General features: G+C 46.9%; 1 protein-coding gene across 1 annotated transcript in view; it reads left to right on the plus strand.

Moving 5' to 3' along the window:
* The window catches only part of smurf2 (SMAD specific E3 ubiquitin protein ligase 2), a 33803-nt gene that overhangs the window by 3442 nt on the left and 8460 nt on the right, over positions 1-21901 (plus strand). Inside the window, exons 2-11 of the mRNA XM_019858507.1 lie at positions 12861-12899; positions 13971-14079; positions 15887-16020; positions 18468-18533; positions 18700-18784; positions 18963-19046; positions 19189-19403; positions 20506-20590; positions 21025-21183; positions 21307-21354. Of these exons, the coding sequence (XP_019714066.1) occupies positions 12861-12899; positions 13971-14079; positions 15887-16020; positions 18468-18533; positions 18700-18784; positions 18963-19046; positions 19189-19403; positions 20506-20590; positions 21025-21183; positions 21307-21354 (1024 nt within the window). The remainder of the gene's footprint in view (positions 1-12860; positions 12900-13970; positions 14080-15886; positions 16021-18467; positions 18534-18699; positions 18785-18962; positions 19047-19188; positions 19404-20505; positions 20591-21024; positions 21184-21306; positions 21355-21901) is intronic.

Here is a 21901-nt window from a genome sequence, read left to right on the forward strand (position 1 = left end):
GGAGTTTGATAAGAAGTTGGGGCGACACATGAAATTGAATGTGAATTCGTCTTGACTTGAAGCAACCCAACATTTTACAAATCCAGGGAGTCCATTAGACCGTGAATGAGTTTGTCACCGTGGTTGGAGACTGCAGTGGTCTCCCGGAATGCCAGGAATGTGAGCCGGCTGTGGAAAAAGGAGAGCGCCGGACCTCATTGACCGGCTCTCATCCTCCTCCTAACGCCGAGCGACATTGTACACTCCCGCCACGTTGAGTGGCAATAGTCACTCATCGCCTCTTCAAATGAGTCTTTTCTCCTTTGACGAATGAGTCTTTCATGCGCCGCGGTCTCCCCAACGGGTGAGCAGTGTGTCGCCTCTGGAGAAAAGCAGTGCGGGAAAGGAAACGCAATAGGAAGGACACCGTCTGCTGCTAAAACCCAAACCTTCGCCGCACACTGTCATTATGCGTGTCTTTGTTTAGCGCCGCGCAGCTGTGTATATACAAGCCGGCTCACGCTTCTGCGGCGCTTCACGTGCACCCGTGGGCCCAAAGAGTGTCACTGGAGCTGCCTGAAACCTGAATTGGTTTCCAGCCTGCTTGCGAAGGATGCCTCGCTCCATCCAAAACGGGGCCCCGAAGCCGTTTGTGCCCGAGGCGTCCCTCCTGGTTGACGGCCACCCCGACATATCCGTTTTGAACTGGATGTTTGTCAGCTATTAAAGAGGGGAAATATGTCAGGTCGTCTTACGCCGAACAACTGGGGCGAGAATAACCTGATGAGCACACAAGGGCAGGTTGCCGGTGCAGCTGATCGCTCGGAAATAATGTCGCCGATGAAAAGGCCGCGTAACCTGTGTGGTCCGCTCAGTCAAAGGTCAATCGTCAGCATTTTCCTCTTTTACCCGAAACCGAAGCCCAAGACTCTCGTCCAGGGATTTAAGACCCCCATGAAAAAAAAAAATTGACTTTGGGCCAAATTAATGGTGCCAGTTGACAATACGGTAAAGCTGCGAGTCACCACGTGTCTTGTTACGCATCTGGTTTGCTCGTCGGAATTCTTCGGTGCAGTGTGGATCAGTGCGCAGCGCTCGAATCTCAGTGGGATTCCCTCGTATTCTCCACTCTCATTCCCACCTCTTCCTCCCTGAGTCACTCCCGTTCTTTCCGATTCGAAGCTTCTCCCCTCCTCTGACCACATCCAAAGCGCCTTTCCCGCCCACCCTCATCAGAAAAGTCTCGACTGTTGCGAGAGTTGGTTGCCCTTTAAGACGCCCGCCATGCAAACGCCCTCGGCCGATTTGGTCGTAGGGTGAAACTCCGACAGTGTGGCAAGCACGCGACCCTTTGATCAAGATAGCTTTGATGTGGTTTTCACTCGCTACTCGGGACAGGCTACTCGGGACAGCCGTGCGCTCTCGGTCACAGCTGCACGGAAGCCATCTGGGTGGACGGTTTGGGTGTTCAGACGGGATCCATATGTGCCGCGTCGACTGCATCCAGTCGTCATCGGCGTGCAAACATTTCCACATTGGGCTTTAACAAGGACATCGTGCACCAGATGAAAAAGACGAGAAGAGCGGAATAAAAAAGCGGGCCGGTAATTATCGGTTACTGGGCGCCGTTTGTAAACATTTTCCTTCTTCCTGCCGAGACACTCCCATAACTTTTAACATTGTTCCATCAATTAATGGACCGGCTGGGGCCTTGCTTTCCTGTTGCTTCAGCTGCTCCCGGGCGAGGACAAAAGCCTCCCGCGTTTGCTCGACCCCCCCCCAAACGCAGCCAGCAGGAGCCCAGAGGTGGCCCGATGTAGCCGTAGGAAGCCAGCGGCCAAGCTGTCAGAGAGGAAGTGCACCCCGGACCCCCGACGTTTATGCAAACGTCACCGCGCAGGTGGGGAGCGGGGTACGAGACCCCGTCATTCACCCGCCCGCTCACTGGGGGGGGTGGGCTGACAAATCTGCCTTGTCACAGCATGTGGGGATTGGCGATTGGCTCTCTGTGGATGTGCTGCCATATCAGTGCTTCATTTTTGAACATCTGTCTGGGCCGAACAATCAATCAAATTCCAATCGACATCTCAATGATATGGAATGCAACTTTCAAATCACAAAGGCTTCAGTGTGTGTGGGTGGGGGAGGGGGTCCTGTTTAATTGAGTTTTCATCTCGTGTGGAGTGAGAAGGTCAGTGCTTAAGATGAGCAGTGCACCGATTGACATGTCATCGTGTCATGAAACATCCAAAGTTGAAGTGATCAAGCCACCGATTTGTTTGCATGGTTGTTGTCGTCTGACTTCGGATTTCGTGGCCGATGTTTACGCCACACTTGGCGGGTAGAATTTTGGGAAGTTGTTGTCGTGAAGGCTGAAAAAAAAAAAAAAACTCTTTAACTGAAGTCGTTAAGAAAAAAAGTTTCACATTAATTTTAGCATCAACCTTAACCTGCAACACATTGATGTAAAATAAATCTGCTATTGTTTATTACAATACAGATGTATTTTTTTTTTTTGCTTGTGTTTGCATGGGAAGAGGACCTTGAAGAAATAATGGCACATTAAATTGCAATTGCAAAAAAAAAAAAAAAAAAAAAAAAAAAAAAGTAGTTTGATGAACTGTGACGAGTTCCCAATGGGAGGGTTTCAATTTGCCAGGCTGTCCAGTTTGCGGAGGACAGAAACGTGATATACATACTTGAATGTGCCATCTCTGCCCGACTGGGGATGGATACGCTGAACTCTGATTTGCGTGGAGTCGACGGAGGTCTCTCCTGTCTTACTTTCTGGAACGCATACGTGTTGTTGGCGCAGAAGCCGCAAAAAAAAAAAAAAGCGCCAACAGCTGACTGGAGACGTCTGCCTGTGTCTGCGCCTGACGTTTGAGGCCCTTCAGTCGCCAAAGGAGACCAGATCAGAGGAGAGTTGTTTATATTCACACCCGATCACGTTTCAAATGGCATCTCTGCTCAAGTTGAACAAATACACCAGCGGATTCCTGCACACACAGGCGAACGTTGGATTACATGTCGAGTTATTTATTTATTTTTTTTTGCCCCAGATGTGCAAGAATCCCAAAAGAGCAGCACGACTCATTGCTCGCCACTCTTGATGAAGATGGAGATTGACACCATCGCCGTCTGGTTCAACATGCTTTGCTTCTCTGAATTTCAGTGAAAAAAATGTTTGCTGCCTGCCTTGTTTTTTGCCTCTCTCGCACACAGTTTACAGAAAATACTCGTTCGATGAGTTCGAACATATCGGACATTCTGTTTAGACTTGCCTTATTTTTAAAGGACATCCAAACACATTCATCCCATCCATGATTTTCTCTGCTGTTTTGTTCCAAACCGGGGGCCAGCTGAGACCCCTTTATGATCGCCAAATAGGAAATTTGTGTTTGTTATTGTAGCACAAAGCGAACATCATACCGTTGTCTCTGCCTGCAGCAGGCAAAATGCCGGGGTTTGCTTCATGATTATTATTTTTTTACTCAATATTACATTGACAGCAATTTCGATGGCTATTGGTCAGGCGTCTATCGTGATATTTATTGATATTAAACGATTACCCAGGCCGACGACCAAGTCTCATTCGAAATGAATATTCCTAAACGGTATCATGATCATTCATACGTTTTCACTTGTAAATGGCAGAAAACAAAAACTAATCATACGGGAAAGGGAAGGCAGATCACCCTTTGAGAAGCCCTGCCAAGGGATGATGTCATTGTTGCTCGGGTAAATTCAGGGCGCACGCATGATGTCATGTCTTGATGCCGCGTGCAATCCACTTCACGCGTGGCTGAAAAAGTTGCCCCCTGACATCCACCCGCACACCGCAGCGTATCTCGGTGAGACATCAACCTGGAATTCACGTTGACTGCCGGTGATGAAAACCTCCCGTCACACAATGACAGGAAGGCGCAAAGGAAAAAGTGGTCCTCGCGTTCCCTTCCTGTGCCATTTCTTTCCTCATCCATTTTTCCGTTTGAAGGATTTCTGAAGCTTTCATCTCCCGCGATGACATAACTGTCCCGATCCTTGACGGTTTAACGCATTCGCTGGCAGTGTCGACGGTAGGAAAGGGGGGAAAACAGTTGAGTGATGTAACTTTTTGTTTCTCGGTGAAGTTGCGAAATCACTGCCCGAACCCTCCGCTTCGCAGCACTGGCTCCAGACGGGGCCGCGGCGTGCTCCTCGGCTTCTGTGCGATGCACCCCGGCCGGCTCCGTTACGTCAGAGGGGGCCGGGGGGAGCCAAGAGGCGAGGAGAGCCACGCAGCCGCTCGGCTTGGGTCCCGGCCAGGAGCGGCGCAAGCTTGCCGAAGCCCCGAGCGCCCCCCGCTCCGCTCTGCTGGCTCTTTTGACTTATATAGCGGCAGCGGTGACGGCACTGCGGAAGACTTGACTCGTCCGCTGACTCCCTGTTCGGCACGTTGTCGCGGACGGAGAGATTGATGTACTCGGCGGGGCCAACAAGAATGCCTCTCAAATTTGTCAATGTGGCACGGTTTCCCACTATTCGCAGCTGAAAATAGTTGGGGTGAACTCCTCTGTTATGCAACAGCAGAAGGCCTGAATCACGGAGGGAAAAGGCGACGTGACATGGGTGAAATGTTCTCGCACTGAAATTGCCGCCCGCCTCTGTGGGTCTCGCGCGCGTGTGGCGAGTTTCCTCGTGTAGTCAAACCGGTTCCCGTTGAACCGCTCAAATGCCAACATTGTTCGACTTGTTTCCGTCGCGCACCGCCTGGAAAACGGGTTTGTTCAGAAAGACATATTTACCAAAACGAATGTCAAATGAAAACGGAACAGCTTGCTCGATGCTAAAAGCTGTCGACGTAACTTTAAAAATATGCTTAGAAAATTGCTTTTCAATAGAGCGGGGAACCTCTACATCACAAGTTTTGGTGATGCAAAAAAAGACTGTACACCTGGCCGGTTTTGAACAGTTTCACCCTTAAATAATTCCTATTATTTCCTATGCAAAAATTTAGGGATGTCCCGGTCCCGCCCGATCATAAAAAATTTCTACGGGCCACAAAGCAACAAAATAATACAGTGACGCACAGGTCAGTTGGTGACAGTAATGCGCCATGAACTTGTTTGCCAACCACCATGACAATTCAAAAGAAGAAGAGATACGTAGATACAGTCCTGCCAAAAAAAAAAAAAATCTGTCAATCTGTCTATCTCGCTAAAGGGAACGTTCTGGTACTTGTCGCGGGAAGCTAACATGAAGCTAGTGTCAGGTGACAATTGTCTGCAGTATGGAAATATTGGAATGTGGTAAGCGCAGGCAAGGTGTGCAAAGAGCGCATTTGTTAATATGCTCTCTAAATATTTTATTTGACTTTACTACTGAGTAAGGGTCTCCCATGCACTCTGACTTACGTTTGCGTTAGGTCGCCGCGGTTGGAACGCTCTGTCTGTCTTATAAGCCGAGGACCCTCTGTAGATTCTGAATGATGGATGAAGTGAAACAAAATCTCAACATGGGATAAAGCTTTCTCTCGTCAGTCGTTTCCTCCACAAGAACTGCAGCGTCTTTTACACGATTCACAGATCCCCCCCCCTCCCCCGCCGCCCTACTCTGTTTTTAAGAGACTCTCCACAGAACTGCCGCATGATAGGAAGTGAGGCCCACAAACTGTCAAAACAGCTGCAAGTAACAGCTTCGACCACCACGAATAAACCACAGAAAATGGAAACTGTTTCGTTATGAAGCCACGATGGAGCTGTGTGACCTGTGTTGTTATTATGAGCGTTGCTGTTGACATTTAAAACCTCAATTAAAAAAAAAAAAAAAAAAAAACAGCCGGGAAATCCCATTTGAGTGTCTTTGCAACTCTTCCAACAAGCATACCCCACGACTAGACAATGGACGTGCAATGAGTCCGATTCACATGAGATTGAAATATTGTTTGTAGCCAAGGGAGGGGATGTCTGTCTTATGTGAGAGGCACGTGCCTGGATGTGCTTCCAGAGATCTTTCAGCACCCCAGCAGGTGCGGAGTCCAATGGATAATGATGATGATGATGATTTATGGCCTCTCGGAGGCATGGCCTTTTGCCCTTTGTCCTATGAGAAGACATATGGTGTCTCGTGTTCTCTTCTGGGCGACTGCGATTTTGTGCAGCAGCTGCCCTTTCGCCGAGTCCGTGGTCAAAATGGCCTTTTTTGTTGCATTGCCGAATTCGATACTCATCGCCAAATCTCTTCTGCATTCTTATTCACTCCTCGTTTTTCCTCTGTCATTCCGCCGTTCCCTGACATCAGTCTCGGAACGCGTGAGATAAAGCGGGAGCACGGCTTTGAATACCGAAGTAATTGTTTGAAACTCAAGATATTTTCCCTTCATTTAAAAAACGATTCTCCCGGCATTGCTCTTTGAACAAAGTGATGCATTGGGGAGAGCGTGTTACTCTTTTTCCTTCCTGAAATTCGAAATCTTGGAAATGGCTGATCTGAGAGGCATTAGCCAATTTTCCTGGCACTTAAAAGTTCCGTGATGAGTCTGGTGTCTTTACTGTACGTATGCTGGGGCCGGACCAGATCTTATCAGATGTGAACATTCCCATAGGAGGATGCGCAAAAAAAAAAAAGCTCCGTTATTTCCCACTGCCTGAATGTCAGTTTGTCACCACCGCATTTCCACAGTCCAGTGGAAAGCTGGGCAAAGTTCCTGAAATTCTACCCAGTGTCCTTCTGCTCAGCCCTTTTTAAATGCAGACCGAATAACAGAAGTGATGTCAGCAGGTCTCGAAAAAGCAACCCGACTCTTGTCACGAGCAGCCGAGAGCGCGCAAAGTGATCGGACGGTTTGCTCACCTCAGTGGCGCTTGGGCTGGACGACGGCAGCCTTTTGAGGCCTTCGCACTGGTCGGTCTTGATGTTGTGCACTTTTATGTCCAAATCCACGGTACACAGACGAACCTTTTTGAGTGTTAATGAGTCGCGTTGATTCGAAACTTTAGTTCCTCTCCATTTTCATTTTTCATCGAGCGATGGGGACCACCGATAAGTCTGTGCTTTCAACCTTTGCTGGAATTTCGCGTCAAATGAATTTGGATGGAAAAACTCGAAAGCCCCCGACTTCAACCTCATAACACTGGAATGAACTAGGGACAGAGAACCCGAGCAAGGCCCTCTTGTTCCACATCAGTGAAGTCTGCCCTAAAACGTTCAAAATATAAACAAATTCTCAGACAGAGTCCATTACTTTTTTTTGGGGGGGGGGGGGCTCGAATACGTTTTCTGGCATTTACATTTTTCGACTGCGCAGACAGCTCGGCTCAGCTCCATTTACCTTGTTTTGGGGGAAGTCTGCTTTAAATTTCAAAACATACTCTATCAGTCAAACGAACAAAAACAATGGGGGAGCATGAAGGCGGAGAGGAGACTGAGACAAACCACTAGAGCGCAAGGGACGCTGTGGGATATGATATTAACTTAAGCATACAGTACGTGTTTTATTTTTGGCGTTCCTAGCGAGGGATGGGACGGTATATTTTGGGTCACAGTTCCGTACGGTCAACGTCCTTGCCGTGGGAGATTGATGAAAGGCTGCTTTGGAGCTCAGCAAACAGCAAATCAAGAACAGGTTCACCCATGTAGCCGGCATGCTTGTTCCTGTACAGCTGAGTGGAGTTGAGTTGAGTGTTGTTTCCAGGTGAGAAATCCTAGCCATGAAGGTGCACGGTCCAAGGACTGGAGTCAAAAGGTGGTCATCAGACGGAAGGGGAAGGAAAAAAAATGGCAGAGGTAGTGAGCGTGTGTGTAGCAAGTGGAAGAGTAGTTTGATCCAAAGATGTCTCCGAGTGTCTGGGGAGGCGGGACATCACCCTGGACTCGAGGAACCAGGTTTTCAGAAAGGGCGCTTCCGAAGGCGCTCAATCTGATCTTGTGGTCCTGAAGAGATTTGCGTCGTTTCGCACGTGAATGGTTCCTTGCAAACAGAAGGCAACTGTCTGATATTTCTAAAAGACCGACTGCTTTCTTTTTTTCCTCCGATTAAACATTTGACTTCAGGCAGGGATGGGAATGGTGAAACATTACCAGGCGGGTGTCTCGGTTCCCACACGCCCTATTTCCTCCCCCTCGCGGTCTCCAGTGTAATGGTTAACCACAGAGCAAGAGACTGGAGGCATTTGAGCCCCCTTTTTTTCCTCCCCGCTGCGCTGCTGTCTTTTTCCCATGCTTCAATGTTTTTGCGCGTAAATGTGGTTCTTCTGTCCGCTTGTATGGCAAAAAGAAAGACGTCCGGCTGACTTTTCATCCTCCCATCTGATTGTTACCATGGCGACGCCCGCTCCTCCTTCCCCCCCGACGTCACATGACCTCTCCCTTCACAGGTGTTTGGCTTGCGTCTGGCGGAGCACATTGATTTGCCCGCACAGTGGAGCTCTTTGTGCCCTCGTCTGGTTGGGGGGAGGGGGGGGGTCTCAGTACATCCTCTCCCCACAGGTGGAACTCAAACGTCAGGCCAAAGGCCAACGTCTGCCGGCATAACACGACTATTACCACCCAGAGGAATCCATTTGTGTTGAACCGAGGGTTGATCATGGCATCGTCAAATCCGTTGTCAGTGATTGTCAGATGACGCTGCGTTTTTACAAAGCCCACAACTCATCTAAAAAAAAAAAAAAATGATATCGGTGTGATGTATGATATGGTCATCCGATGTACTGCTGTGCACACTTCTCGTGCCGGTGTGATTTATTGACGTCTTGTGTTGATGCATTACACAATAACCGGCCACAGTGAAAAACTTTGCGCTGACTTATCAATCACACTATCAGTTTCTTCAGGTTTAATTTGCTCCAAGAGGCAGAGGAGTCCCATGTTCATTTTTATTTATTTATTTTTTTGCCCTCTTGTGAATTTCTCCGCGGTGTTCATCTCGTCCCGTCTGCGTTTCGCTGTCTCTTCGCATCCCTAAAGCCCAGTCATTAGTCGGAGCTGCAGTGCGACCGGAATGAGAAACAGAGGCAGCACAGAGACACCCTTCTCTCAGTTTTGCTTCAGTACTCGCCGTCGCTATGACGACAGAGGATTTCAGATGGGCCAAGATGCGAAAGGGTTATTTGATGCTCTTCCGGAGTGGGTGTCTGTGTGTTTTTGTGTGAGAGAAGGGTACGGTCCAATAAAAAGAGTCAGCGCTTTAGAACATTTCTTTCTGAATTTTGCCAACCAACAACATACATGATGAAAAGGCGCACATACAGTTAAACCCGAAGCGGGTCATACGTTGGCCAAATGCCTCATACGGTTTCACTTTTTTATTGGGCCATCATGAGCCAGCCAACTTAAAAAAAAAAAAAAAAAGAGGGACTTTCATTCCATTTGTATTTTGTGACCGCGATTGTCGGATCACAACACATTTTCAGCACCATTCTCAGGCATATTTATCAAATGTTCCCGCTGTCTCCTCTGATTTTCGGTCTCTGCCGTGTTTTTCTTGTGCTGCGTGCCCAGACTGGTCACATGTTGATGCTGTAACTGAACGAGACACATTTTTCTAATGGATTGGCTCTTAACGTATCACTCATGGCACGCTCCATTACCGAGGGACATATGAGGGAGTGCACTCAAGGCTTTCCCATGCAAGGTTTTTTCAAAAAAAAAAATTATGATTTGCATTCATGCCACTTTGCATTTGAATCACACTCTTGATACCCTGCTAAACAATGTTCTGATGATGATTAATATTGTTATTGGAAAAAAGGTTTCCGCACGTGTCTTTATATAGCCTGAAATTTGGCAAATTCTTGCAAACTTAGCTACTGTCTGGGAGAGTAGAACACCACCCCACTCCTCTCTACAGGCAAAAAATGCGGAGCCAGTAAATCATACAGCAGAAGCATGGATGCTGGCTGAGTGTCTGTGTTTTCATTTTTCTTAGATTTCACTCAGCAATTTTTTTACAGTAGTTTCTTGCCATTCTTACATTGTAAAAAAAAAAAAAAAAAAGTTTCTGCTCATCTGCCGCATCAAGTCAAATCCTGTCCACCCCCCCCCCAATGCCCTGCTGGTGGAGCAAAGTAAAATAATTTGAAGGAATATGGATTTAAAAAAAATCAGGAATTTCTTGCTAACCTGCTCCCAACTGGTCTCCAGTGGTCTCACCAACTTCAAAGTTGCTCTGAAAGTTCATGAGTCTGGTGGCGGAGGTGGTTTCTCAAATGTCTGAGGGCTATTTTCTAATGGATGGAATTTCTAATTGCTGTCCTTGCACTTTTTTTTTTTTTCTTTTCAAGCGGCTCTGAAGTTTTAGACTTGCAATTGGCCTCCCTGCTTGCCACTGTCTTCCTGCGTGGGCCAGTTTCCTCGCCAGCTTCTGTTCTCGGTTGTAATTCATCCCTATACGCTATGCGTTCCTCACGATCCTATAGAGGCATCATTTTAGCGTTCCTCTTCCTGCGCCGCGGCTCGCAGAGGACTGCCACGATGCACTTTGATTGCTGAAATTCCTCTCCGTCGAGATGATTGGTGTGAATCTGTGTTGCGCTGGTATGACGCGTGACAATTCACGTCAGTGACTCAGCAACCGTATTGCCATCCGGCCGACGCAAGCCAGGTGAGATGTTTGCCATTATGATCCAAATTCAAAAATGTACGGCTTGGTGTCAAGATACAATCATCGGATAGCTGAACCGAGATCGGCCACCTGTTACCTAACCTAGACCCCTTTTGCTCCCCCGTCACAGAATCCAAGTGGTGCATGTTGACATATGTGCACAATGGTCTCTGTGCCTGGTAATAATTAGTTGGATAGATGGACTTGGAGTGAACAAGCCTCCGGGTCCGTGTGCTTGAGCACGTGCGCGGCTGTGTGTTCAGGCCGACTGGAATCAATGTATACCAGATGTTGCCGAAATGAGTGGGTTTCTATGGAACGTAACACATTCCCAGGGATGTTTGCGGAAAGAAATTCTTCCTCATCTGTCGAGCATGTTCTGCTCAACCCCCCAGCGCCAAGAGGTAATGCGTCTAATTTAACTCGTCTTTTTTGTTCATATTTTCTCCGCCTGTCTTTCATTGTGGCGACGGTTATTGAATTTGACCTTTAGTGTCTCGATGTATGCACAATACGCAGCGTTGCTACTTTATTTATTTATTTTTCTTCTTTGATCCATCAAAAAGACGGCGCGCGCACTTCCCTCTGGTTCTGGGTGAGGGGAAAAAAATGTTTCGACTTGACCTCAAATAATGCAGAGTGATCTATAGTTGTCTGTGTGTCTGAGTATGTGCGGAATGGGATGGAGCGGTAGATAAATATGCAGCGGCTGCAGACTGCGTGGCCGAGACTGCAGTCTAGCACTATAGGTGTGCCCTTGTCTATTTGTGTGAATACTCCCACCTGCACATGAGTCTTACCCCCCACCCCCACCCCCACAAAAAAAAAAATGGCGCACCTGGAATCAAATCACGGATCCAGAGCTTACATCAGGCTACCCGCGTGCTTCAATGGTGTGGAAATAGACTTGTGGAATGATGATGCTCGGGCTAGTTTTAATGTCTTATGTTTGTATTATTGTGCGTACATAGCTTCCCCCCCCCCCTGCCCCCCCCCAAATAGAAGGTTCACTTCTGAATGTTTTTGTGTTTCCGATTTAAAAGATATCTTCAACCACATGGGGGGTGGTATAAGGTGTCACGGTAAAGAGAGTTTTCTGCTAGCTAGCGGAGGCATCTGTTGTGGATGTGCGCTCGTTTATTTATTGATGTGGCTAGTGATTCGTTGGGGCGCCGCTTCTCAGAGTGGAGGGCCAGGACTTGGGGAAGTGCAGTCATTTACGCTCGGTTCACACTTCCCATTTGCTTTGCTTCAAACAAACTGGAGTTCTGTTCGTGTGGTGTGTTTGGACAAGTGTGAATGCAAACAAGCCCCGTTCGTGTCTTGCTGAGGCACTTTCCAAATAGATTGGAGGATGGTTTTGTGATCTCGGCAGGTAAAAATAAGATGACCTATTCGATACAACAAATATTTGGGTTATTGGTTTCATCAAGTAAAACGTACGAATAACAGCCCTAAATGTTGGGACTTAGTATGGTTTTTTTTATTTTTTTATTTATTTTATTTTTTTTTCACAGCCTTAGGTCCACTGAATGTAAAAAGACAATTCAAGGTACTGTGTACGGGCTGTGACATCATATAAAGTGTGTTAGGCTTCTTTGGAATAGCTTTCTGCTTGTTGCCATCGTGACTAATATTTAGTGCAGGGAAATGAATCCCAATCACTGCCCGCAAAGGTTATCAGATCTTTACTCTCTACCACATTAGTTTTTCGACCCGACCCATTCATCACTAATAGAAACTACGCTTGGCTCACTGCCCGTGGCTGTTAATCCCGATGCCCAGGTGGTGACGGAGCTTCCTCGTCCGTACACGTTCACGCGCGCACACACATGCACGTTTGTGTGCATGTGCTGCCTTCATTTTCTGAGTGGTTGTAGATTTGCGTTCAAAGCAGCTTCCTATCCATGATGCCAATCTGGCCTGGTGTGTTTTCTGTTTTCCTGAAGTCTGGGAATGTGATTGAGCGTATTTTTGACTGGTTTTATTGTGTTTGACTGCATTTGGCTGGTGACCGTTGCAGGACGTCCTCCCGCCTCTTTGCCAAAGTCAGCCGGGATAGGCTCCCTTTCTCGGCAAAACTTGAGTTTGCCCATGATCAACGCTGACATTTTTAGAACAACCCTCAACGCTTTCCAGTATATGATGAGTTACTCGCTGGGATTGTACCGATTAAATTGCAATACTTTGAACAGTGTTGACGGTGCTGCAAAATGACCTTCAAACTCTACTATTGGCTGTGTGGTTTGATACGTTTGATTTTAGTAATTAATATGACACCCTCCCTTTTCTTTTTCAGTCCTCTGTGCCAAAAACCTCGTCAAGAAGGACTTCTTCCGTAAGTATGAGCCAAACGCCTCTTTTTTGGTTTTGTTTTTCTCTTTAGAAATGTGCTGTAAAGGTATTTTGAGATTAGCAAACGTGGGTCATACTATTCTGATAAAAATTCCCCCTGTACTAGGCATCGGCACATCATTTGCACAGATGTGAAGGCTTTACTAAAAACGATTCCTTGGAAATAGACGGTATCTTTGGCTCCATCATCTTCAACACAAAAGAAAGTGTGAAAGGATCGTTCTATTTTTGATTCTGTCTCAATACGGTTCATGAAATCATTCAAACTAAAATAGAGTGACGATGCGTCTAGTGTCTTGTAACCACTTTGCACTAAGTGGCCAGGGTAGTGGGGGGGGGAGAAAAAAAAATCTCCTTTTCCCTGGGAAATTGTGCATGCGTTGTGTTTTTGTTTTGGTGTGTTTGGGTCAGGCTGTCATGGTAAATGCGCATGTAAAGGTCTAGTGCTCACTCAGGTGGTTTCTGTGGTGCCCATTCCTGCCATTCCAACGCTCCGGAGCTGAGCAAACATTGCGTTGGTGGGAGTCGGTAGAGAGCAGCACTGAGCCCGTAGATCAGACTGACCAATTTGTCATCGCTTTGCACTGTGACGTGTGTGTCGTACGGGGCGAGCTTGAATCGCAAATGCATACATTTTTATCCCTCGCCAAGAAAGCGTAACTCAAACGTTTCATTTGTCAAACAGAAATACAGATATCCCTGTACTTTATGCAATGCCCCCCCCCCCCGTACCTAACTTAATACCCACAGAAACAGAAAGGTTGATGATTATTAGCAGCGGCGTTTTCCATTGCACACGCCGCGTCTTATCCAGTTGTCTGCATCTCGATTTGTGCGCTCACCAGCCACACGGTCATGCACAACGGCAATCGAAGCCAAACGCTTTGTGAAATTTGCCTTGACAAATCTTGTTGCCTTTGCCTTGACAACTCTGACAAGCTGACCTTGGCTCTCTTTGTCAAGCGAGATTTTTGTATTGGCGCTGCTTCGATGCATGTTTTCCTCATGAAGTCGTCGGCTAATTTAGCGCAGTGGTATTTTTCTCTTCTCGTAGGCCTGCCCGATCCTTTTGCGAAGGTGGTTGTGGACGGTTCGGGGCAATGCCACTCGACCGATACTGTGAGGAACACACTTGACCCCAAGTGGAATCAGCACTATGACCTGTGAGTTTACCGACTGTGTTTCAATGTTCCCCGCCCCAATGAAGCTGTGATTGAAGTTTCGGTGTTTGTTTCCTTCTTTAACCCTTCGTAAGCGCATCTCAGAACGTTAAGATTGGAACAGAACCTTCTGTAAAAGCTCACACTTTTCTCGACACACTTATGACATCACCCATCAATGCGAACAAACGTTTCTAAAAATGTGCCTTGGAACAGGACTTCATACACCGAAATAGACTCGACTCGTACTTGCTCCCAATGACTGCAACACTTGCATGTCCAGTACAGTTACCCTGATCTCCTTTTCCAAAGATGACTTGTCCTGTGAAAGTCACCTGGAAAAAAAAAATGCAGACAGAGCGCCTGAGTGAATGCGAGAGTGAAAGTTTCCAATGTTTATCCGACCGACTAGCATGGCCAACTGCAGAGGAAGCGCTAGTGTAACTTTGTTTGGTTGCTCGGGATACCGCAGTCTCTCTTTTCACGTTGCCAATTTTTTTATCTGTTCATGTCACATTTGACTTTCGGGGCAGGGAAAAGTTGCGTGCACGTATTTACATTTTAAGAGTTTGATGGAGACAGACTCGGGCTTAGCGTAAATCCTTGAGGATTTGCTGTGAATGTTTTCTCCAAAGTTAGGCTGAATCTACACCCTCCTAACTCTCAGCTTTAATCCCAATTTAATGGAGGAGAGTTTTTTTTGGGGGGGGTGGGGGTTTGACCGATCAACGCAACAAGATATCTGGCCCTAAATTATACTCCACCTGCCGTCCTAATTCAGTCTGTTTTAAACCTACTGGCACAGTTCAGTCTGGGATATTTATTAGTCTTGTTGTATAAATGTCAGAAAACCTGATTAATCGTGTACGTGGGCTGCTAAATTTGCGGCGGGTTTCTGTCCCCACGGCGGCGACGTAAATCAAGTCGGGAAGTCAGAACAAGTTGTAATCTGTCACCAACCTACCTTAATGCAGTAAATATTTGTATTTAAAACAGTTGTAAGCCATAAATGTAAAACAATCGAATGAAAACCTCCAAGCATGCCTTTTTTTTTGTTTGTTTGTTTGTTTGTTTTTTTGCTACGTGGCAACATATTATTAGGCCGCTGTGCAAACTAGACGAGTTCATCGTGCGCCGCTCGTCAACTGAGACCGTCATATGCAGTACAGAGTCGAGGACGTATGGTTTCTGCCTTAGTTGTTGGTCTCTTTTTATCCTAACATAAGATTGTGTCTTCGGATGCGTGACTGTGGATGCTATCGGTCATGAGTCGTACTCAAAGTTTAATTAATGCGACTCGTGTCTATTAAAAGACGTTATGTAATGAAATGACATGGCGGGTGTTGCAGATGTCCCGGACTCGACAGCGCTTCCCTCCCGCTATGTCTGTCTGACCTAGCCGCACTCTCACATCGCACCCCAGACAGGCATTTGGCATTGACTCAAAATGTCCAGACGTCTTACTCACAGACCATTGTTTCATATCCCTTTTGGTAACTGCTATGATAATTACAGCGGGATCCCTTTCTGTCAGTTCTCCAGAGTTTTATTTAGAAGGCGCGAGTCCGCCAGAGTACATGTGTCCAAACATGTGGTCATGTTGTAATCACATTCATAGCTTCACCTGATATATTAGCAAAGAGACGACATTTAAAGTGGCAGGAGGGGAAGCTCCGACGTGGACACTGTGTGGAAAGTTTCTGATGTGCTGCTTGATGTGCTCGCTTCAAAACTCAGACAAAACAGACTCGTGTTGTGTCTGTGTGAGGGTATCATGAATATATTTCACGTGTTTGTATTTTCACCTCAGATACATCGGGAAATCGGATTCTATCACGATCAGCGTGTGGAACCACAAGAAGATTCATAAGAAACAAGGGGCTGGTTTCCTGGGATGCATCCGCCTTTTGTCCAATGCTATCAACCGCCTTAAAGACACAGGCTGTAAGTGATACTCCACCTTGGTGTGCCCCATGACATTTTAAAAATACATTGTGATCATATAAGTTATCAATCGCCATCCATTATCCGAGCCGCTTATCCTCACAAGGGTCGCGATCGTGCTGGACCATCTCCCAGCTTTTTTCGGGCAGTAAATGGGGTACACCGTGAACTGATTGCCAGCCAATCGCAAGGCGCACATAGACAAACAGCCAATGACTCCTAGGGATAATTTGGAGTGTCTCATCAGCCTGCCATGCATGATTTGGGAATACGGGAGTACCCGGAGAAAACCCACGCAGGCAAGGGGAGAACATGCAAACTCCACACAGGAAAGCCGGAGCCGGAATCGAACTCTGCACCGCTGCACTGTGATGCCAATGCAGTAACACATGGTCACCGTACCCCCTGTTATCATTATACAATTGTAAAGTAGACCAGCATAATGGCAATGTTGTCGGGGGTAAATCACTTTAGTGGAAAAGTTTGCAAAAAATGTCCTTTGTCAAAATTCCCAAGGAACATAAACAAAGACACGAGCCGCATGCGCTGAATGTGTAAAACACGAAATATACTGCACAGAAAATTCCTGCGCGCACCCTAACCACTGAATCTACTCCATTATTAACTAATCAGGGCTGCAGGAGTGCGGTGTTAAAACAAGTCTGTAGCGGTTAAGGACGCAGTTGCCATTACAACTAAACTAAAACAACAACCAGAGGTTAAATGCCACGTAGAGTCGTGTCATGTCGAACTCATTAGGTCAGACGCAAGCCAGACGAGGGTGTAAGTGGGGTCAAGCTTCAAACCACATCACCCTGTCATTACACTAAAAATGGCTGCTTCGAAGAGGCGAACTGGATAAATTAAGATTTAAGCAATGGCTCTGTAATCGAAGTCCATTATAGGTCTGAAAGGCTTGCATTTGTTTAGAACACACGCTGAATGTACTCGTCATCCACTCATGCTGTCGTGGAAGAAGAACAAATCATCCGGATGATACTCAGACCAAAGGCAACTCTGGGTGGAGGATGCTCAAGCATACATTGATAGAACGGAGGGGGATCGTTCTCGTGGTTGGACAGCCGCTCAGCCACCTGAGCCACCGTGTCCCCAAAAAGCCGCAATACATCAGGGACATGAGCACAGAACCGCGACGTAGTGGTGTTTGACGGTAGTATCAAAACTTTATTTGAAGGGCTTGTTTTCCTCGCGCGAGGGAGCAAACCTGAACCTTGTGCCACAGCTGTGTGTGGTTTACCTCTGCGTTTCCTTCTTCTGGCCTCACCTTCACCCCTCAGTGCCCCCCCCCCCCCCCCACGCTCCATCTGTTCCCTCTCCCGACTGGCAAGACTGAAAGAGACAACAAGAGCGTGCCTTTGGGGACTCGCCTCCCTCTATATCTGTCTGCTGATCCAGACAGCCGGTCATTTCATGCAGACATGCATCACAGTACAACTTGAGACGAGCTGGGTTGTACGTGCATCGAAATGAATGGAGGTTTTGTCCCATCTGCTCGCCCTATACGGAGCCTTGGCTTCCATTCAACATTTGCGTTTAATTGTACAACGTCTTGCCTCGTTCTTTTCCTTTTGTGTATCATCGCAATGGGTTCTGTATTACCCGTCCTCGTTTATGAGGCTGCTGCCCATGTAGTTCAATGAAATGCGCCAGGGTGAGCGAGCGCATTCCTGAAGGCATTTATGTGTGTTTTGTGTTTGTCTTTCTGTGGTTGCTGACCTGCCGCCAGCCTTGTAATGGTTTGACCATTGCCTGTTTTGGTCCCTTGTTTAGTCTAGACAGACATCCTGAGCTGATCTGCATGACACCCAGACAACATAGAAGAGATAGTGGCCATTTTCATGTCTGCAGGCGATGTTTGTGTATTTCTTTCCTCCCTGCCTGGTGTGTGTGTGTGTGTGTGTGTGTGTGTGTGTGTGTGTGTGTGTGTGTGTGTGTGTGTGTGTGTGTGTGTGTGTGTGTGTGTGTCTCTAATTCCAGTCTTTAAGAACTTAATACAAAGAGTTTCCAGACTGGGAAATAGTTCATGTCCATACTAGGAATAGTGCAGGCTTTGTACTGACATTTGCCAACGTGTTGTTTGACCTTTGCTTTTGAACTGAAGCCCGCTCTCTACCGATGCCCGGTCAGATTTTACAGCCTGTGGACAACAGAGCATCTTTTTTTTTTTTTTTTTTTTTTTAGACAGATGGGGAGAGATAGATAAGCTGATGAGCCTGTAACTGAGGTAGAGGGAGATGATACAGAAGAGTATGATTTCCCCAATGAGAAAAATGTGTCCCACTTCTTCATTGAGTATTGTTTACATTTAGCTGTATGAAACTGATGAAGCGTGTCTTCTCCCATCTGATCTTTCTGACTCTGTTCTCATTTCCTGTTTGTCTCTCCAATTGATTTTTTTTTCTTTGCATCTGTGTTCCCTTCCACAGACCAGAGACTAGACTTGAACAAACTGAGTCCGAATGACAGTGACACGGTCAGAGGCCAGATCGTGGGTAAGTTCACAAGGACACACAAACAAGGATCAGATCTCACACAAACTGTCATCACTTGAACAGGCCAGTAAAAAAAATGAATGAATAAAAACGTAACTGGGCTTGCTCTATCATCGGTTGTCTAGTAATTCCAGTTTGTGCATCTGTCTGCCATGTGTTGCCTCAGTGAGCTTGCAGTCCAGAGACCGGATAGGCACAGGAGGCCCAGTGGTAGACTGCAGTCGACTGTTTGACAACGATCTTCCAGACGGGTGAGTCTGTTTTGGGGGGGGGGGGTTTCTCTAGTCGTCTGAGGGGGAGCTTTGTAGACAGTGTTACAAGTCCGAAACAATACACTCTGCTATATGAAATATGGAAATTCATACGGCGCCCGTGGCCACATCAACTCGATCCGCTCACTGCTGTGCACGTGTACGTTTCTGATTCCAGCTGGGAGGAGAGGAGAACTGCATCTGGACGAATCCAGTACTTGAACCACATCACGCGCACCACACAGTGGGAGAGGCCGACCAGGTGAGTCCGCCGTGTCGCCGGCAGAAACTCAACAAGACTTCATGTCTAAGCCCAAAATATTCAAACAGGAGGACCCTCATCAAAAACGATTTCTTGAGGTTTTTTTTTTCCCCTCCCCCGTTTACACTGTTGTCTATGTCAGACCTGCATCAGAGTACTCAAGCCCTGGGCGGCCACTTAGCTGCATCGTGGATGAGAACACTCCCATTAACACAAATGGAGCCACGCCGACAGCAGCATTGCCGCCAAACGACGATGACCAGCGTGCCCAGGAGAGGCGCGTTCGCTCCCAGAGGCACCGCAACTACATGAGCAGAACGCACCTGCACACACCTCCAGACCTCCCAGAGGGCTACGGTTAGTGTCGTCGCAACTCGATGTGCGGCAAAGAATCAATGAATTGACAGCCAATCGATTATCAAATTCATCATTCAGAGACCCAAATTGTCCAAATCCTTTGAATTTCAGCGTCCAGTTTATAATGATAATCATCTCAGATTTTTGTAGTCCTGAATTGCCGACTGTTATCTTTGTGTCAAACATCTGCTTTTACTCACTGCTTCGGTTTGAAATGAAGGGATAGAAATGGTATTTCTTTTGCACTTCTCCGCCCCACAACGACGCCTGTCATCACTTAATTGTATTTAGCTAATTGCTTCGCTCCTTCCTGCTGAGTAAAGCCGCAAGTCTGGGCCCTCGTTCAATCCACAAGCCCTCTGTGATGCTGAAGCCCCACACAAGGAGCCTGTAATACTGGCTCCATTTTAGACAATCTAATTGAATTGATCTCGCCGTTCAAGTCTGGCTGCGGCCATTTGCTCCCCTCCCCGCCTCTTTCTCTGTTTCTGCACATACGCAAACAATCGGACACATTCATGTCAAAAGTAAACACGCACGCCAGCTGCAGTCCTCCACACATCTTTGGGAGTTTTGTTTATCCTCACGGGAATTTTCTTTACCCCGGTTTTGGAGCCAGACTTGAAGAAGCATATCTTAGCCTTGTGCTCAGTGTCTGAGATTTAGGAGGCTCCACGCCTCTCGAGGCTTGTCTCCTTCTCCTTCCTCCCTCTGCCCTTCATCCTTTCATTTTTTAAATTTTTTTTTGCACAATGCTTTTAAAATCTGTCCGAAAGTCCCGTTCTTCTCATGTAAGCACACACCAGGAGTTGTCAGTTGAAACTTATGGTTGCCAGGTTATGTGTAAAACAGGATGATAATCCAATGAGTTAGCAGGAAGCTGTCTGGAGGCACCACCTTATGAACCGCTTTGTGGCAGGTGATGAATGAGCTCACTTCCTCAAATAAATCAAAACCAAAAAAATACACCCCATCCTCTCTGATATTTCTTACCCTGTAGACCTCCAAAGAATCTTCAATTTGGCTCCTTCTGGATGCTAATTATTATATTGCGTCTTGTGTTGAATTGACACCCCCCCCCCTTTTTTTAATCATATTACAGAACAGAGGACCACGCAACAAGGCCAAGTGTACTTCCTTCACACTCAGACAGGTGTCAGCACATGGCATGACCCCAGAGTACCGAGGTATGTGACCTCCAGGATTTGTGACTTTATCACGACAACACATCACATGACGAAGCCGTTGAGGAGCTATGCACTGCATTCATGTACTGTTAACATTATAGGCCACCTGGCTGGCTGATTTCATTTCCAGTTCCGAATCTGTTCAACGACTAGATTTTCTCTCCACAGTCCAGACGCTTCTTTATTTGCTTGCTATTTTGCTGTTTAAAGTTGGATGCGCTCCACTTGAACACAGTTCCAGCCAGACATCTGTGACAAGTGGACTCGGTCCCCCAAGCACTTAATTCTGGTGTTCAAGTGCTAGCCGTGTCAATCTTAGATTAGCATAGCAATCAACATGGCGTCTCCCTTCATCAGAATGATACTAAAGTGTCTTCATTATCTTTTTTTTTTTAACTCTTGCAACGTGTTGCTTTTTTTCTGTCACATGTCAGAGATCTGAGTAATGTAAACTGTGAAGAATTGGGTCCGCTACCTCCTGGATGGGAGATACGTAACACTGCCACGGGGAGAGTATACTTTGTGGACCACAACAACCGGACCACACAGTTCACTGACCCGCGCCTCTCTGCCAACCTGCATCGTGTCCTTAAGTAAGTTTTGACCTTTTGTACGCTTACAGTATATCCTTGTGAAATCAAGTCAAGTTAAATTTGAAAAAAAATGTGGTTCTGTTTTATTTCCTGGACTCAGTTGTCTTTGTTTTGCATTTCCAGTCCAAGCCCAAATGGCTCACGAGGAGGCATTGAAAGTCAGAATGTGAGGTAAGATTTTGTTTTTCATTCCAGGAAGCCCCCCGTTGCACACGACCACACATTCTCTCCTCTTTTTCCACGCAAACATCACACATGCTTAAAGCCTTCGGATCCTCAAGGCATTTCGGCGCACTATTCGCCACGTAGCTGATGTTGGCGAGACATCTGACGGGAGAATCAGAGACAAGAACTACATCTTACATCCAGGAAATAGCACATGAATGTAATTCCCAACTCTGTTAATGAATTCTGTGTTTGAGTCACTCCGCGGAGCTTTAGGCATCGGTTTATGTATTTGTGCACGGTCCAAGCCTTTGGTCCATGGTCCAAGCATGGCCCGGACACATGTTCAGAATGCGCAGCTGTTCAAACACCTACTGTGCTTTTAACGGCCCTAGATTTACCCGTAGTCCTTTGGCTTCACGAAGATGGAGTGGCGGACGGGTGCCTTGACGGGCCTCCTCTGCCTGACCTCATTCCTCCTCTGTGAAGGGACGGAATGCATTGCAGAGAGATCCGGTTGCTTCTTTTCCCCTTCGCGTGGATCAAAGAACAT

The sequence above is a fragment of the Hippocampus comes genome, unplaced genomic scaffold (genome assembly GCF_001891065.2).
Source record: "Hippocampus comes isolate QL1 unplaced genomic scaffold, H_comes_QL1_v1.1 scaffold48, whole genome shotgun sequence".
Classification (NCBI taxonomy): Eukaryota; Metazoa; Chordata; class Actinopteri; order Syngnathiformes; family Syngnathidae; genus Hippocampus; species Hippocampus comes.